The sequence below is a fragment of the Chrysoperla carnea genome, chromosome X (assembly GCF_905475395.1).
Source record: "Chrysoperla carnea chromosome X, inChrCarn1.1, whole genome shotgun sequence".
In the NCBI taxonomy this organism is placed as follows: Eukaryota; Metazoa; Arthropoda; class Insecta; order Neuroptera; family Chrysopidae; genus Chrysoperla; species Chrysoperla carnea.
Window position 1 is genome coordinate 23,036,608 of NC_058342.1, and position 19,476 is coordinate 23,056,083.

Sequence of the window (19,476 nt, forward strand, 5' to 3'; positions counted from 1 at the left end):
TTTGCTTAAACTTTTTACATGTTTTTAAAGTTGTGGTTTCGATTCCGATCGTCACAACAAAAATTTAATTAATTGATAGCTGTGATGGACTATTACGAGTTGGTTGGGTTGAGTTTGTCGACTATAGAGGAGTTGGTTGATTTCTGAAGTTACTAGCCCTTGCGTTCGAAAATGGGACACTATTACAGAAATTTTTTTCGGTCTATTTTTCCAAGTCTATTTTCCGGTCTATTATTTTCGAAATCTTAACGAAAGAAGTGACCTCAATCTTTCAAAATAAATGAGGAGCTGAAATAAACGGCCAAAAAGGAGATAAACACATGTAGGATCATATCAGACTATCAGAGCAATCCAACTCTATCAATTCTATGTATACATTGTATATCGAAAGAGAACGAATAAAATATTATTATTATTATTATTATTAATTACCCTCACTCACTTGTACCTACGGATATAACCGTTAAATGCATATCTCTCGTAGCTATCATGCATTTAAAATCACACGTTATTCAACAATGCTATTTAAAATACATTCATTTTTACTCCCTTGTACTAAGTAAAGGAAGTATTATAAACGCGAAAAAATTAGGTGTTGAGGTTTCAACGAAAATATTTAAGTAACATCATTAAGGTACCATCAATATTTTCCCTTTATTAGGTGCTTCTTATTTATTTTAAGATGCTTTATAGTGTAATGCATGACCGTGCGTAGGAATCATCCAAGGGGAAGGAGGGAAAGCATTCAAACTTTTGTTCATCATGTTAGGTCATAAGGTCAATAAAAACAAGGAACTTTTTTCGAGTAAGAGAACATTTTATGATGTCAAAATGTGATATAAAGTCATTATTTTTCAATAAGTTAAACTATGCGAGGTACAGAAAACAGTTTTTCCAAAACTAAGTGCGTGTACATCTTTTATTTTTTCATGTCTTGTGAGACTATAGACGTCCGGAAAGATAAACAAGTAAATTTTCAGATAAATTTTCAATCTTCTAAATCATTTGGAATGTGTCTAAATCTTAAAAATCAAGGAAATTTATTTTTTTCGGCATAAAAATTTGACGAGGGGGTTGGGAAATTGATACCCCCAAAAAAGACTTCTTTGTCACTAACTCAACTTACATATCGATTCTTAACCCTCTAGTTAGGTTTGGAGAGGCTGTAGAGATGAGAAAAACTTTTAAAACGTTGGTTTTCCTGATTGAAATCCGTTCTAATTTGCTGAAATCAACTGCCACCAACATCGTTCTGCCCAGTTAACAATCCTGCATATCGAATTTCAGTTAATGTAAAGTCACTGGAGAGTAGAAAATCTTTAGTTAAACCATTCTAAGTGTTATTTCTATAACATTACACGTGGTAAGATTTTAAAAATTTACGATTTTCAGAAATTTTCTAGTGAAAAACTTTGTTTTACAAGCTTTGAAACGGTTTTGATTAGTTTATAAGCGAGCAAGGGAGTCATGTGATAATAAACACATTAGATTTTCAGCCATATTTTCCCCGGAAATATAGACTTTTGCACTATAACGAAGGTCAACGGAGAATGGTAGAAAAACATATATATGTTTCTCGGTATTTTTGGGCATCGTCAGCGACTCATTTTAATTCAAATCGGTATGAAATTTTGTATATATAGTCGTTTATTGGGCGGATTAATGTTATTAAGGTTATTATAAAGGGAGCTCAGTTTGATAATTTAGAGGAGATTCGCATTTTAACTTCTGTACAGCATCTTTCAATTGGACTACATGGCAAAATGCATGGCGTTTACTACAATGCTGGTGTGGTATAGAGACAGATACTATAGAATCTGTGTCAGCATAAGTAATATTACCAGGGCCGGATTAATCCTCAACGGGGCCCTAGGCAACCATCAATTTGGGGGCCCTTTTTTAACGTCCGTTCCCTTCTTTTTTCGATTAAAAAATACAAACTTAATCTGACTCACTGCAAAGTATACCTAACATCTCGAATCGCTCTTGTCGCGTTGTAGCTCTTTCAGCAGCTTTGATTTTTTTTTAATTGCGAGAAGGATCGTTCGGCAGAACAATTTGTGATCATTAATGTTAAAAAAATCCGAAGAGCTATTTCTGTGTTAGGAAATACATCGGCTAATTGATCTTCCATTAGAATCTTATACAAATGACTATAAGTTTTGTCAAAGTAGTCGGAAATGTCCTTTTTAAGAACTTTGTCTAGTTCGTCGGTCGTCGCCTTTTGAATGCGGCCAATTGAGTTTTATTTATTTGAGTAAAATTTATTTTCAGTTCTGATTATATTTCCTTTCACTCTCTAGAATTTTATGTTTGTAAGAAAATTTTAGAAGTCTTTTTCATTTTTTGGGGGCCCCCTAAAATCGGGGGCCCCAGGCAACTGCCTTTTCTGCCTACTTGTTAATCCGGCCCTGAATATTACAGTATTGAAAAGGGCTATCCACCAGAAGTATTGTGAGTATCGCTAACCTGGAGTCGCCTTGTGGAGTTTTCGAGAAATTTGTCGTCAGTGAAATCTCGTTTCTAGGAGGTTTTTGGGATTGCTTAACACGAATATCTTAACAAAAACTCCAGGTAGCGATGGCGATACCGTTCCACTAGATACCTCTGAGACCAATTCTGTCACGATATTCGTGTTGAGCGGTTCTAAAACCTCCTAGTAACCAGTTTGGACTAATTATATGACTTTTTTCTCGAAAAATCCAAGAGGTGAAGGGGATACCGTTACACCAGGTACCTCTGAGACCAATTAAGCGACCCCAAAAACGCCCATGTATCAAGTTTGAAATCATTTTCATTACTATTAACCGAATTGTGAATTTGATATTAACGGTTAATTTAAAATGCTCTTATAAAATGCATATTATTTATGCTAATTGCATATTTTCAATTTCTTACAAATCAAACTAGGTCACAAAATTTTCTGACACTTTAACGAATCGAATGCCGAAAATCGCATTCAATCCGACTTACTCCTCAAATTTTTCGAACTTTATTCCTTCGTTTCTTCTAAGTAGTATTTACAGGACCCAAATACCAGATGGCATTCGTGCCTGTATACGCGGCCTTCTCCTCTATCTTATACTCATTGATGTAAACATGTCATGTTTTCAAAAACATGGAAAAAAAAATTCCATTTCAATAAAAATTATCTAACGATTAGAAACATTAAAAAGGGATAAATATGACTTTAGTAATAGAGCTCTGTTGCATCGAGTTTTTTTTAAGGATGTACGAGCACCAAGGCAATTTAAATAAAAAGCTTGATTTTTGTTATATGAAATTGGTTTAAGTGTAAATCAATTCTGAAAATTTAAGGGGAGGGGGGGATTGTTGCCCGATTATAAAAATTTTTCTAAGACTAGGCGGTGGAAATTTAAAAAAAAACTATTTAAATTAAAATTAAAAGCTTTATAAATTATTGAAAAAAAAAAAAAACGCCTTGTGCGCGACTAATTAAGGATGTATGAGCACGGTAGTGGGGACACGAATGTAAAAAAATATATATTTTCAATTTTGATGGTGAATTATGTTATAACTTGGCAATATAAGACGAAAAATAAGAATAAAATTTTTCAATATCTGGAGTAATTTTCAAAACGTCGAAAATTGAAAATTTTACTCTTATTTTTCGTCTAAATTCATGAAGTTATAAAAAAATGGATTGTCAAAATTGAAAATAAAGTACAAATAATTTCCATCACAAGTCTAAATTTGTCTTGGCGCCCGTACTACCTTAAATATTCCTTTTATTAAAAAAAAAAATGATATTAAGTTTCAACCTTTTCTTTTTTGCTTTAAAAATAATTTTATATAATCATAAAAAATATGACTCTCTATAATTTAAAGAATCCTTCTCCGTCGCTTCATCCACGATAAAATGAATAGGTAATGAATTCGAAAAAACCTTGAACCATATTGGATAATATCTATTATACGAAAATTACCTATTCTAACATACATATATACATCTAACACATACGGATACGGTATTTGTTTTAATAAGTGGCGCAATATTTCTAATACGCATGCGTTTAATAACATAATAGATTTTTCCTTAAAAAGAATTGATTATTTTTATTGAAAAAAATGAGCCTTTAGTGTAATAATAAAAATATTTTTTTAACCAAATAATAAATATATGGTTCTTGTGTAAATATATTGCGAGTTATTATTTCATGCTGCTTCTAGGTAGAATAATTCGAACATAGAAATATTAACGATTCGAAGAAAAATATATTATATTCATAATATTGACTTGCTGAATGCATTTATCGATGTTAGGTCGAAATATAGTATTATATTTAGTACATTAGTACTATATATAGTTGTTAGAATATTCTAAATCATAGGAGGCAACAATTATACTACAGTTGAACCCCTTTATTTAATTTTTTTTAAATCTTATTTTTGAAGAGGGTGTTGAGGGTTAAATTATTACCCCTTGTTAAATTATTCAATAATTTGCAAACAACTTGTGCAGAAAATAACTTAAAATTCATATCATTTTTGAAAAACGACGAAATTTTTTAGCTGTTTAAGGAATTTTTATACCATGTACTAGCTTGATACCCACCCGCTTCACTGAGCTTAAAAGTAAAAAACCACCGCTTTATAGCTTCCACCTCTCTTGATCTAACTTATTCCCCTTCCATAACACTGTTTTACACAGCTAAAATATTTGCACAATTTTCAATTTTTTTAAGTGTAAAATAGTCATAATTCATTAAGTATATCAGAAAAGAAGGCCATGAATTGTTTGACATTTACTATTATAAATTTTTACAGAAATCTTTAATTTATGGTTTAAAATGATTATCATAGATGGAGCAATAAAATGTCAGAATAAATTTAATTTTATTAATATTTTTACATAATTTACATGCAACGGGCTGATAAAGTATAAAAAAATTAATTTAAAAAATCAAAAATACGACTCCGTTAATTAAAAAATGTCAAGAAAAAAACAAGTTCAGTAATTTATATAGCGACTTTAACAGTCGAGATCCATTTAAATCTAGACCGACTGAAATCTTCCCAATAATAGATTCCGATTGTTAAAGTCGCTATGTAAACTGCTGAATTTGTTGTTTTCTTTTCAGTTTTTATTTAACGCAGTCGGGTTTTTTAATTTTCTTTACATTTTTTGGTTAAGATTTTCAATACCTAATCAATGAGACCCCACTTAATATAGTTCGCCGACCCTAGAGCCTGACTCATCTTGTATAAGACCAAAAAGAATCACCATGTCGATACCAAACGCGTGAGCCGGTTTTACGTCAATCTAACGTCAATCGATTTGTCTATTTAATAGCTATTCGGTGATACTCCACTTAACATAGTTCATCGAATTTCATTTCTTTTCATTTTTACAATGAGGCGCCTGGTGGTTGCCATATTGAATTTTCATTTAGTTGCGATCGCGAGACAAATCGATTGACATAAGAATCATCAAAATCGGCCCAAGCGTTTCACGTTTAGCGTGTCATAGAGGAGCACACATATATAGACTGACATTATCTTTTCCTTGCGTTGCGCAGTTGGGTAAAAAACACATACTATGGTGTATAACTTAAAAACCGTTTTTAGGATTCGCCTAAAAGTAATATTTAATAAGACAAAGTTGACATTTGTTGAAAAGATAAACAAAAAAAAAACCTATAAATATGCAGTTTTGTGTGTATTGAGTATATGTATATACACTATGTCTAAGTATTATGTACAGTAACATGATTGTTGACACAAAGAGTGTACGTATATATGAACGTGGCTATAATATCTAAAATATCTTCAATTGAAAAACATTTTTATTATAAAACCTTTTATTAATAATTTTATAGCTCATCACTGAATAATATTAAGCTTAGAATTAGCCATAAAGAGTCAAAGGATATTAGATATAAAGGAAAGTTGATCTTTAGACCTCTCTAGCTGAATCATTTTTTTATTGCAAAAATTGAAATATTACTCAAAATCAAACTGAAAAAGGTGCCCCCTTGTGGTCCCTTTAATTAAAAATTTGTCTTTTCCCCCTTTTTTTAGTCTTCGTTAATGTACTTAATGCTCTTTTGCCGTGCCATTTTTTCATAAATGTGTCTCCCCCCTTTATTTTTAGTCTTCGTAAATGCACTTAGAGCCCCCTTGTGGGTTCTATTTTGAAGTCTAGTGGGCAACTGCTTCTTTGCCACCCTTTAAATCAGCCTCTGTTTTTGCACTAATTTTAACCCAAAAAAGAACAAAATCGTATCTATTTAATGAGTACAACGGGAATAAATTCACGGAGCAATTTTTTCAATTCATACCTAAGAAACTTAATTAGTGTAATTAGAACTCAAAAAGTTGTTCGTACAGTATTTTAGGCGATATTTCAAAAAGTATTCACTCAATGACCACTATTTTGGTAATTTGTAAAAAAATTTGTTGTAATTTTCTTGATTTTTTCAGAAAGGTAAGAAAACTACAAAAAATCGATAAATTTTTTTCTGTTCAATTACGTTAAAAATTTGATACTTGAGGTATTTTTGACCCAAAAAATAGAAAATTCTGGTTTATTTGATGACTGGAATGGGAATATCTTAAAAACTAATCACTCAATCGTTTGATTTTTACGCTTTATGAGTCAAAACTACCCTAAATACTCAGTTTCATTATATTCCGACACAAAAAATTTGTTATGATTTTCTTGATTTTTTCAGAAGGAAGGGGAAAAGAAAATTGCTTAAAATGGGTGGAAACAATTTTGTCTTCCTTTTATTTTTAATCTCCCCAGACAAATCTTGATTACTGGGATTTTACCCAGATTAAACAAATGCCACAGAGAAGTTGTAGGTTTTCTACACTGCCTCTGATCTCGAAAGAATCCTGTACCTACCTTCATTTTTCTTCAAACACCACCTTCCACGCTTCCTCTCCACGTGACGACCCCCTGACGTTATTATTGTTTATACACCCCCCTGTTGTTACTATTATTAAGAATTAGCTCATAGTCCCGGCAAAATCCATACTTAATTTTCGCATGGAAAATTTTTGCCGGATCCCGTTTAAAGAGCAGGTTCCCGGTGGGTAACCCGATAGGAGAGTGTTTAAACTAATTTTTTTTTAACAAATTAGTAATTTTATCATATAATTGAAGTAAAAAGTAACAAAAACTGTGCTTAGTAAGTTTTTTCTAACCCTCCAATTTTCGAGTAAAAAACATACCCTTACTCTTAACAACATTACCCAAAAATTTTTGGCCTAATTGCATTTTAAGTGCTTGATTGGTAATTGGTAAAAGAACGCGCGAGAAACCACTCAACAATAAAGATTATCTGTTCTACACATACTAGAATCCACTCGAAAAGTTCGAAAAATTTCTTTTTCTACAACACAATCCCTTGGAAAATTGGAAAAAACGGTTTTTGCTATTTTTCGGGGGATTTCGTGGTGGAAATGAAATTTTTCCCATTTTTCTGTTAATTTGACTTTATTAGTGAAAATCTAGACTTAGACTTTGAGTCGATTGGTGAAAATCCCATCTTTCTAGCATATATGGAACTGAAAATCGTTATTTTTTGGATGGTTTCGCACGCTCTCTTAACAACTAACAATCAAGCACTTAAAATGATTTAGGCCAATTGTTGAATAAGCTTTACATTACTAAATCTCATTTGTTCATACACTTTTTGAGGGATGAAAATCTTAAAAATTCTATTTTTTCTAGTTTTACGGACGTTTTTTGTTATTTTCCACCCCAATTATATATTAAAAGTTTAACAATGCGATTCGATCACTATTATTCATTTGTTTAAAAAAAATTAGTTTCAGAAATACCCTACCGTGTCACCCACCGGCAACCTGCACTTTTCAATTCAGAATCATGTTTTAAACGGGATCCTACGAAAATTTTCCATGCAAAAATTAATCATGTTCAATGACGAATTTAGCCGGGACTATCTTCCTTCTTCCCAGCAATGAAAACACTGTTGAATTTTATATAATTTATCGTTCTTTTTTTTTTCATAAAACACGTCATACCTGTTTAAACAAGTTTTTGTGTGATATGCCCCTCATAAAAAAAAATTTTACAAACGCAAATGAATAAATTGAAACAGAAGTAAAATATCGATCGGTGTGAGAACTGAGAACATATAACGAACATATATATATATATACATAGAAAATTTGTTCTTTTTGGTTCGGTGTAATAAGTTAAGTGTAAGTGGAAAAGAGGTAGTCTTATAATACTCGTAATAGCAGTATCCTTTTAGGTGTAGTACTCAGGAATAAAAAAAGAACAGATGTATGTACATGTACTAACTATTCTCTCACCCCAATCCCTAATGTAACAGTGAAACGTTCACGGATAGCGGATAGTGAGTGGAATACACAAGAATGAAATGGGGTTTCTCTGAACATAACAAACCTTTACATACATGCATATACAATATACATACACACATACATACATACAGCAAATAGCAACCACGATAAACGTACTTATTACTGTTCAACACACAAGACACAACTTTTACTAACAAACATCGTTTTTTCTTTTTTAAATAAATATATTTTCCACCAAAAATTTCCTCCAAAAACAAAACAGTTTCCACAACAAAAAAAAAAGACATTCTTCTAAAATTCAGTGTTGTGTTTAAAAAAATAATGTGAGTGGTGAATTTCCTGTGAAAAAAAGAAAATGTTTCTAAAACGGGATGATTGTAGTGAAACGACGAAACAATATCCTTTTAATTTTATCAAAATTTAACAACAGTGAATAGTTTGAAATAAATTTATTCATAAACGCAGATGTTTTATATTAAAAAATGTACCCTTTTTTTATTTGCGATAAAATGAAGCGTGTTTATAAGTGACCAGGTGTTTTTTTTTTTTTTTTTTTTTATTATTATTAAAAAAAAAAATGTGAAATTTGAAATAGTAAATTTTTTTTTGGGAAAACATGTGAGGAAAAATTTTCATCATTTAAAATTTTTTTCTAGTCCGAATTGTGATATTTAGTGGTTAATATTAGAATATATAAAATATTGGGGGTGATATTTGGTTCGCATTTATTCGTGTCGGTCGGTGGTGACTACAAGCACAAGTGAAATAGTGGTCGGTGGTGGATCATCATGTTGTTTTAAAATCGTGTACTTATTACAGAGTGTATATTGCGTATGCGCCTCTATAACCCCATCATATGAAACACATGTGAATCAGAGTGAGATGTACATATGAAAATCATCCCCCTATTTTCATAATAAAATATCAAATTGTTTTATACCCCTATTTACTGTGTATTACCACATTTTTACTTGACTTAATCATCAGTTTTTCTGTTTTATGTTGATCGAATCACCTTAAGTTTTTATTTAGATGTATTTAATTGTTAACAATAATATTACAATCAAAAAAAACATATAAGACTACAATTGTTGTAAAAATCTAGTCAGTTACTGGTAGTATTACTAGTGACATCTATAAACATAATTAAAATATGAATTATTTAAATTATCATTTATTTATTAAACAAATAGTTTTTAATAAAAATGGTGTCTTAGTTAATGTGATCTCTTGATTATTAAACAATCTACAGGAACATTCATTACAGTTAATTACAGTGATGACGTAAACAATTCAAGTGTTTTATTTTAAACAAGGAATTGTAACTATTTTAAATCGCACAGGAACATTCATGTAAGATGTTAACAAAAACATGAATAAAACAGTTGGTTGTTAAGGAAAAAAAAAATAAACAAAGCATTTAAGTGATTTTTAACAAGGAATAGTATCTACTTTAAATCATACAGGGACATTCATGTAAGATGATGATTTAAGGAATAAAATCTACGTGGTGATGACGTGAGTAAAAAAACACGTTATATAGTCCAAAACAAAGGATTTACAAGTATTTTAATAAAGGAATAATATTTACAAAAGTAAAGTGTTGATATGACGTAAAAAAATTTTAAGTAAGGAATAATATCTATTAGTAATTAAACAGGAAAGGAAAAAAGGATAAGGATTATTTAATGTATGAGAGACCGTAAGTGTGACGAGCGTGAGCCGTCCTTTATAAGCAATCATCATGCAACGTGGCAAAGAGAGTGTACTTATCATGGAAACAATTGGTGATATAATTGAACAACAAAGACCTCAAAGTACTGAGTCATTTTCTACAGAAGGTAATCATGACGATGTGGTCGACTCTCCGTCCACAAGTACAACAATCACGCATGCGTCAATAACACGTTTAGAACGTGCTGGAGGCGGGGGACATATTCATCATAATAATCATAATAATAACAATATAACAATACATGATCAACATGAAGTTGAATTGCATACAATAAAAAAGGAGCACGGTGTGGGAGTAGAAGTTGCGGTTGTAGCGATTGGTGACGATTTATCGAATGATGGTGCTGAGATACAAACGATTAGTAATCATATAACAGTTACGACATCAAATAGCAATAATGAGAAAAATTCCTCCTTATCGTCCTCATCTTCAACTTCATCTTCATCATCTCTCTCGCATCAGCATCATCAGCAACACCATCAATCGCACCATCATCCGCATCATCAACAATCACACCATCATACAAATGGTGATGAACGTAATGGTGGGGATGTGTTAAGTGTAATCGTGCAATCACAAGACTCATCACATGATTCGTCACAGTTGTTGAGTCCAACCAAATTGAGTCCCACATCTGTGAGTATCATGGATGTGGATGCATCTGAGTACGCATGTAGAACGTTACATGTTCAACCAGAACCCACGTATCAAACGTTGACCTCAGTGAATGGTCGCATGTCACCACCTGGCTTTAGTCCAAATTCATCGTATGCAACGTTAACTCCTCTTCAACCGTTACCACCGATTTCAACTATGAGTGATAAATTTGCTTATGGAGGTCATACCGGTCACACAACAAACGGTTCAAACACGTTTGCAATAATGCAAAACAATGGTGGAATCACCGTTAACCTTGGGGGTGGTATTAATTCACCCTATAACTACGATAAATTATCATCCCATATGAATTTATCACCAAATAATTCTTACTCACCGAATACTACCTTACGTACAATCACACATCATACAGATAGTCCTATATCACCATCTCCTAGTACATACTCACAAAATGGATTGTCATCACCACAGAAAAGTTTATCACCGGACACGGTCAATAACTATGACACATCACCGGCTTATGGTAACAATGGACAGCGGGATATTGTCACAATTGCTCGTACTACACTCCAATCGACAAATCATATACAGCATCAACAGCAACACAGTCCTAATCTAAGTCCACCATCGACTTCACTGCATTCACCTGGTGGGAATACGATACTATCGAGTTTTGGTGGAAATGTCACACAGAATTCAACAAGTTTGGCAACACTGAATGACTTAACAATTGCACCCAGTCATCATCACCACCATTCTTCATCGCTATCATCACCGCTGTCGTTATCAACGAACCAGCATCAAGGTGGCGGGGGACTTGTACAAATCTCCCACATAAGTCACGTAGAGCGTGATACAATTGTGACATCATCACCATCACCCCCACTTTTAACGATACAACATACGATTGGTTCAAGTGGCTCGTCACAAAACGTTATAAACACGATTTGTAACAATAATAACAATTCGAATAACGGAGGTGTCTTACATCAAACCACGTTACTTACAACAAAACCTCAATCTCAAGGTGGTGGGGGTTTAATAACTACAGCAACGGGTGCTAACACGTTAAATGTAAACGTAGGGGGCGGCGGAGGAGGTGATATTGAAGAAATAAATACAAAAGATTTAGCACAACGTATCAGTGCTGAGTTAAAACGTTATAGTATACCACAAGCAATATTTGCACAGAGAGTTTTGTGTCGATCGCAAGGTACTTTATCGGATTTATTACGGAATCCAAAACCATGGTCCAAATTGAAATCTGGTCGAGAAACATTTCGTCGAATGTGGAAATGGCTACAAGAACCGGAATTTCAAAGAATGTCTGCATTACGTCTTGCAGGTAATTTTTGATAATATGTTCTTTTACATTTATGTTTTTATTTCAGGGTGTCCAGAGTAACATGAGTAACCAGAAAAATTCGAGAAAATTTACTAATACACAAATTTTTGTCTAAATTCGCTCATTATATAGTTGTTAAATATTAAAATAAAAAAATTGAATTAATAATTGTTAGTGATGGATACGCAGAGATTATTCACGAGTTAGAAAAAAGTCTGAATAGTCTACAATTCGCAATCTAAGCCATCAAAGGTTATAGTAAACAATGTTATAGAAAGAGCAAAAAGAGGTGATGAAGAAAAGACAAATTTGGAAGTTAGAAAAAAGTTAAGATATAGTCTTTACCGTATCATCAAAGAATTCAAAACGAAGCCAAGTAGGCAAACGAAAATTGTTCTTATAACATCTATCGTCGAAGTGAAGTCGTTATCCCGGGCGATTTATTGCGGTTAAAAATCTAAAAATGTAACAAGTACTAACCGATTATTTTTTCAAAACCATATCATCTAAACTATATTAGAGTCCACTTACTCTATAATAATCTTTTGTCCTAAGTTTGAAAAAATTGTTTATACATCACTATTTGCATTATGTATTTTACATTTTCAAAAGCCAATACAAATTTACTTCGAAAATAGTGTAGAGTGTCATGGCGTCTTGAATGACATCACGCCTTGCATACAATCATTTTTGTGTATTCCAGTTATAAGCAGTTGTGATCAAATAACCTACTTCTTTCTGTTAAAATGTTATGTTCTTTACATAGCGTTTCACATGGCGTGACGTAATACTTTCACAATACATCTGATTGGTATTTACTGTCACGTGACCGAATGAATAGTTTTACTAAAGTTATTTTCTAAAAATAAAAATAATCCTTTTTCTTTATAAAAAATAATTTTGTGTTTTGTTATCTACATATCACGATTAATCATTAGACACTTTCACCCAACCGATTAATTCTTAATGGACAAAAGCCTATTGTTATGGAGACTCTTAAGAAACAGGTACATAATCTTTGCTGACATTCTGATTCATTGATTCAATGAAGTCTCGGTAATTTTGCCAAATTTATGCAAAAAAAAAGTTATTAAAAGTGACCCGAAATATTGCTTAATATATTTCTAAAAGAAAAATCAGATTTTATTAACACCTTTGAGTCTTTTACCCTAAAAAACGGGTACCTTCTAGGCTTCTGGACCTTCTTTGTTTTAAATCGCCATCGGATATCTACTAATAAAATTTAAAGTCTGGCAATGCTGGACACCCTGATTGACAGAACCATTCTACAATTCTTGTTTCAATGCTCACAACAACTCAAACAAATAAGAACTCACAAGACTGCACGACTGTGGTACTGTGAATGTACTGAACCTTTGGTGTTCTAGCTTGTCTTTTGATGACCAGGCCTTCATTTTTCTTTGGACACGGTAAAATGTCTTTTATCCTGAAAATCGGATACCTTCTGGGCTTTTGGACCTTATTTTTTAAATCACCATCGGAAATGTACAAATAAAATTTGTAGTCTGGCAATGCTGGACACCCTGATTGACAGAACTATTCTACATTTCTTGTTTCAATGTTCACAACAACCAAAACAAATAAGAACTCACAAGACTGCAAGACTGTGGTACTGTGAATGTATATTACAACGTGTTTCACGTCTGTAAGTATATTATACACTTTCACAGAGTGCAGCAGAGGCCACTCTCACAGTTTCACACACTTAAAACTTACCAACTTGTTGTTGTTCACTGTTCTTGTTTAATTGTTCTTGTTTAACTTTGTTGTTGATGTTGACTACTCTTATGTTTTCATTGCAGACTGCCAGATGCGCAATGTAAATGTCAGAGCAGTCAACTTCAAACGAAGGAAACAACAAACTTCTTCATGCTTGTGAGTTCCTTGTTGTTGTTCCATCTTGATGTTTAATTGTTCTTGTTGTTGTTTAATGTTCATATATAAGAGTGTCCCAGAATTGATGTTTAAAAAAATATGATTTTTATAGCTTAACTTCGACAATACATTGGCTTGCGAGAAATTCTGAGACACCCTGTGCAAATAAAAATTAATGACATGTCTGTCCTGTATAATTGAAAAAGATTGCTTACAAATTTTGAGACACCCTGTAAAAGTAAAAATAATCTTATATAATCAAGAGTATCCCCGGAAATTTTGAGCATCCATATACAAATAAATGACATGTCTGTCTTGTATGACTGAGAAATTCTAAACTCCCAGTACAGATTAAGGTTGCTATGAAGGAAAGGCTATTTAAGGTAGTCCGGCTGTTTGAGCAAGTACGGTGAATGTTAATTATTTTTCCGGTAAATGATAGTTCCTTGTACGGTGATAAGTTCCTAAGTACGGTGATAAGTCCCTTGATCACAATAAACACAGTTTTTGGGGCTTCTTGCGGGGCAAAATTTTATCATTTTAAAATATGGAAAAACTCACAATAACGTTAATTTTACAAAAATTAATCGGTGATTGAGCTTCAAAATAGTTTTCATCATGAAGAAAATTTATCACAGATTCTGTTTATGCAAAAAAAACTTTACGTTACGGTGCTTTCCAAAAAGAAAACATAAAAAAACTTTGGTTTTTGACGCTTTTACGATATTTTTAGAGCATTTTATTACATTTACGTCATACAAAATTGCCTAGTTGACTAGTCAGGTGACGGCCGGACTACTTTAATGAGAAAATTTTCCAAAAATTGACAGTCAAGTATCAATTGACATGATAACAGGGCTTATTGTATAATTGAAAATAAAACTAATGCAATAAAATCTCCAAAAAAAAAGGGGGTACCAAGCGAAAACATTCAAATATTTCTGCAATTTTATCAAAATAAATTTTTTTGCTAATTTTCAAGGATTATTACCTACTCACAAAACAGATCATATTTCGTGTAATCGATAAATGAGAACCTTTATCGTATTTTAGCTAATGTAGCTAAGAAACTAAAAATATATAATCCGAAAATTTGGATTGAAAAATTTTTTCTCAGAGGAATTTGAATACATAAAATGAATCAAAAATCTCGCAGAACAAAAATGAATTCCTTGCTTTCGACGCTATAGAAATTCAGATTTCAGCTTAAAATCAGTAAATTAACTATTATCTAATAAAAAATAGGCTTTACAAAATCGCCTTACAGATATCAAAAAGATTTGGAAAGCTAATCGGATTTTTTTGTTTTATTTTTAGCTGCGCAGATACCACAACGCGGGAGTAAGTATGACAGTTCTTTAAACGCCGATGATAATATAAAAATAATATCAATTTCAATTAAAGACGATTGTGTAATGTTGACAGGTTGCAAACGGAAAGAGGAACTTGTGACACAATCGGAACATATTCCTACACCGAAGAAACCACGTCTGGTTTTTACGGATCTGCAACGGCGTACTCTGCAGGCTATTTTTAAGGTAAGTTTAAATAACAGGTTCTTATTATATCGATTCCCCTCTTAGAGAGAAAATTAAAGTATGCGCTTTCACAAATAACCCCAAAAGTAGGTTTATGACTTCAAGCAAAGCTTCCTTGAGTATGTAAGAACTTCCCTGAGTACAGCGCGTCACAAAGGAAGCTCAGAAATCTCAGTTATTCAGATTGAATGAGGATTTTCAAAATAATTCGTTGGTGAAGATTGGTTATTGCCCAAGTTCGATCATTCAGGTATTATTTGTAATACCTTTAAATTCTAAAATCGATCATTTCTTCCAAAAAAACTGATATTTCCGGATTACCTCACAACACTGTAACACAATCAATATAATAATAATGGGGTTTAACCTCCGCTTCTCAGACCACGTCAATAACAGAGGCTACCCTTATAATTATTTTTTAATCTTTTTATTTATTTCTTAAACTATATCCGAATATACAATTAATTTTATGATGTGGATGGAGTTGGTTCTTCGTTCTTTTCCAAGCAACGACAGTGTGAGTACACTGCAGCTGCCTGAATTCGAACCCGCAACCTCCCAGCCAGTAATCATAGCAAGCTAAGACGCCTTAAAAAGCTCGGCTACTAACCGATTCCGCAATCAATATATTTATACGTAGTCACTAATAAACTACGTAACGATTTTATCATGTTATTTTACCCTTCTCCCCTTGATGCCCCGATCTACCGCTAACAACAGCTAGCTACATACCCTGTGATTTAATAGTGATTTTTTTTTTCATTTAGGAAACGAAAAGGCCGTCAAAGGAGATGCAGGTAACAATTGCTAGACAATTGGGTTTGGAACCAACCACTGTTGGAAATTTCTTCATGAATGCTCGTCGTCGATCCATGGATAAATGGAAAGACGAAGATCCAAAAACAATGAATCAACAAATGGCACAATATTCACCAAGCAGTAGTGGCGTAGAACATGATGATCCCGATCAAGATATGGATCATGATATGGACGGTGATATGGATCAAGATCTTGATCAAGAAAGTGAGCATCGAGTATTGTGACACACTTCGGCAACCGGCCCAATATCATTCCGTGATCGACATCTTTTATTATTATGAACAGATCGTAGAGAACATAATATAATAGATAATAGATTTGTATAACACGGTATGTGATTTAGGGTGACATGGTGCCATCTCTCAACAAAAAACAAAACAAAACAAACTTAACCTAAGATATTTTAAAATTAAAGTCAAATTTAAAAAAAAATCAAATCATTCAGCATCACACACATCACAATCAATCAATCAATTGATGTTTAATCAACCAATCAGAATAATAGATATTCAAGTGATCACTTCAATGTTTTATTGATTGTCAACTGTCCTGGTTTTACATTTTAAATATAGACGAAATTCGTTAAGATAGTAGCGCCAAAATGAGATAAAATGATAACTACTTAGAGGAGGTGAATTTAAAATGTTTTCTGAATACGGATGTAATTCTGGATTAAGCTTTTAAATTTTTTTGTTCGATAAAAAAAAAACACTAAAAACGTGATGATTTAACAATATTAGGGATTTTTTAGGCTAGGTCCTAGATGAATCTTCAATGCAAAAATAGGGAATAGGGAATCCTTCAGGCTGGTCGTCTTTCGTACCACAATCATTATTATTGTGATGAGAGAAAATTTCACGTTATTGCGCAAACGCCAAGAGCAAATTTCAAACTTTATTTACAATATGTTTTTACGTTTGAAAATGCATTAATTCATATGAAAGAATGGTATATTAAATTTAATTAATTATTAAATATTCTGGATAAATAATCATCTATTATTGAAAACATAGTGTATCTACGAAAAGAACCGAAGTATAATGAAGCCACTCGAATAGTGTTTTTTTTAAACTTACTTTACTGAAGTCATGAAAAAACTCTCATACCGGTGAAAACAAAATTTTCAAGTGGTCATTCCAGTTGAAATTTTGAAAAAACAAAAGGTTTTAAAATAAGCGAGAGAGAATCCATCTACGCAACTGTTCTGAAATGTTAGGTCTCAGTAAAGGAAAATATCAAGTTAATTTCTTATTATATTTGGAAGATCTAATTCTGTATCGATATCTTGGAATCAAAATATTCGATTGTTTTCGAGATACGCATTCATCTTATACCATCTCATGTAAACGGTTCACGAAATCGTCTAATGAAAACACTTTAGGGCGCCATCCAGAAAAAATTCTCCCGTATATCCGCCTCTTTTTAGTTACATCGTTTGATCATCAAAGGCATGCAAAATCTGATTTCGTCTATAATTTTTTTTTTATTAAGTTGTAACCTTACTTATACGTCAAACGTATACGTGAAAATGTATTTGTAGGTGGGAGATAACGTAACGGATACGATGTTATTGTTAGCAATAAATATTTAAAATATTATTAATTGATAAATTGTGAGTGAAAATTCAGTGAAAACTTGAATAGGAGTGATAATTGATCAATTTAAAATTCATTTTTCATCTATAAATCTTTGTATTCCTAGATAAATAATGATCAAAACTTCTTAAACAATCTGGTCGAGATTAAGCTTTGTTATCACTGAAAACGTTGCCGGGTCAACATTTACTCGGTTGTTTAAATTGAAAGAACTTCGCATAAATAATAAAATGCAGTAAAACCTCGTATTTGAGGTAATGTAGAGAGCTGTACTACGCGCGTATAGTATAGGCATAGCGGCTTCAGTCGCTTTATCCAGGTTTTAGCTCCCGGATTAGTCCCGTTATCTCGGATAACGCAGATGCTCAGATAATCGAAGGCCGGGTAGCTTAGTTAATCGAGGTTTTACTGTATGTGCGAATTTTTTCATCTGATATTTATTCATTAATTTCAAAATTGGGGACACTACCCGGCCGGATGGTGTAATACCTTGAAACTCGGAAAAGTAATTCAAATTTTAAGATTTGTTTATAAATGCTGTGAATAAGTCATGTCGGGCAAAGAAAATAGCATCTGACGTTCGGTTACGGCATAAAACACGCAAAGTGGTGTGCCTCAATCAAATAATGGGATTTTGTTTCTCGACGGAAAATTGTAATATTTCGTTTGTGTCCCATTTTTCAACAATAAACTATTTCTATTTTGATCAAATATTCTAGGATTATAAGGATACCTTTTTTAAAAACAAAGATCAACTGTCAAAAAGTGGTGACTTCAAACAATTTAAAATCACTCCATACTTTGTGTTGTGTGAATTTGAAATACAATAAACGGACATTTTGAAAAAACAAGCATTTTGAAAAAAAAAAATGTACAAAAAAAGAGAATAAGTGGATAAAAAGAATTCTATTATTGAATTTCAATCAAATTGTTATTAAATAAATAATAAAAAAATATATATATTTATATATTTATTGGTAACTATGATAACTATACTTGTAAAGTATAAAATAAAGACATTTTTTATACAATAATTATAAATCACACACAAGAAAAATAATTGCAATATTTATAATTATTTATTTATTGAAATTTAAAAAAATAATAATGACAAATGTGATTGAACAAAAGAAATTATGAAATCAATATTAAATTATATTTAAAATAAACAATATTCTAGTCAAAAGAGACAAATGATGTCAAAATAGTGTAACACGGACATAACTCTATCGCCATTCATGATACCATCAATCATTTTTTGAATTATTTATTTAATATTATCTCAAATTTATTTATATTTTTTATTTATTTATGTTTAGAATTAAGTATTTATTTGTAAAAAAAAAAATTAGGTGAAAATATTTCAGTGATTATAAATACACAGAGTAAAGGAAGTTATCACAAGTATTTGGTCCTTCGAGCCGCTTCTAACATATCTTGAATACGATTCTAGTCAATTTATCGAAATTTAAGCAACATAATGTCTCGGCGTTGGAAACGTTTTATAAATCTTCTTTCGCCATATTAAATTTGTGAAATAAACATGAGAAGCTGTCAAATTTAAAGTAACTAGTCATTCGATCCGCTTCTAATGTCCTGGATTCGATT

The 19,476-nt window shown here is 32.0% G+C and overlaps 1 protein-coding gene across 1 annotated transcript; it reads left to right on the forward strand.

Moving 5' to 3' along the window:
- The first annotated feature begins 10,066 nt into the window (after window positions 1-10,066).
- Window positions 10,067-16,593, forward strand: LOC123303013 (homeobox protein onecut). The gene is made up of 4 exons (XM_044886107.1): window positions 10,067-12,020; window positions 15,234-15,257; window positions 15,342-15,454; window positions 16,222-16,593. The coding sequence occupies exons 1-4, from the start codon at window positions 10,067-10,069 to the stop codon at window positions 16,495-16,497; spliced, it is 2,367 nt and encodes a 788-aa protein (XP_044742042.1). The 3' UTR covers window positions 16,498-16,593.
- The last annotated feature ends 2,883 nt before the right edge of the window (window positions 16,594-19,476 follow it).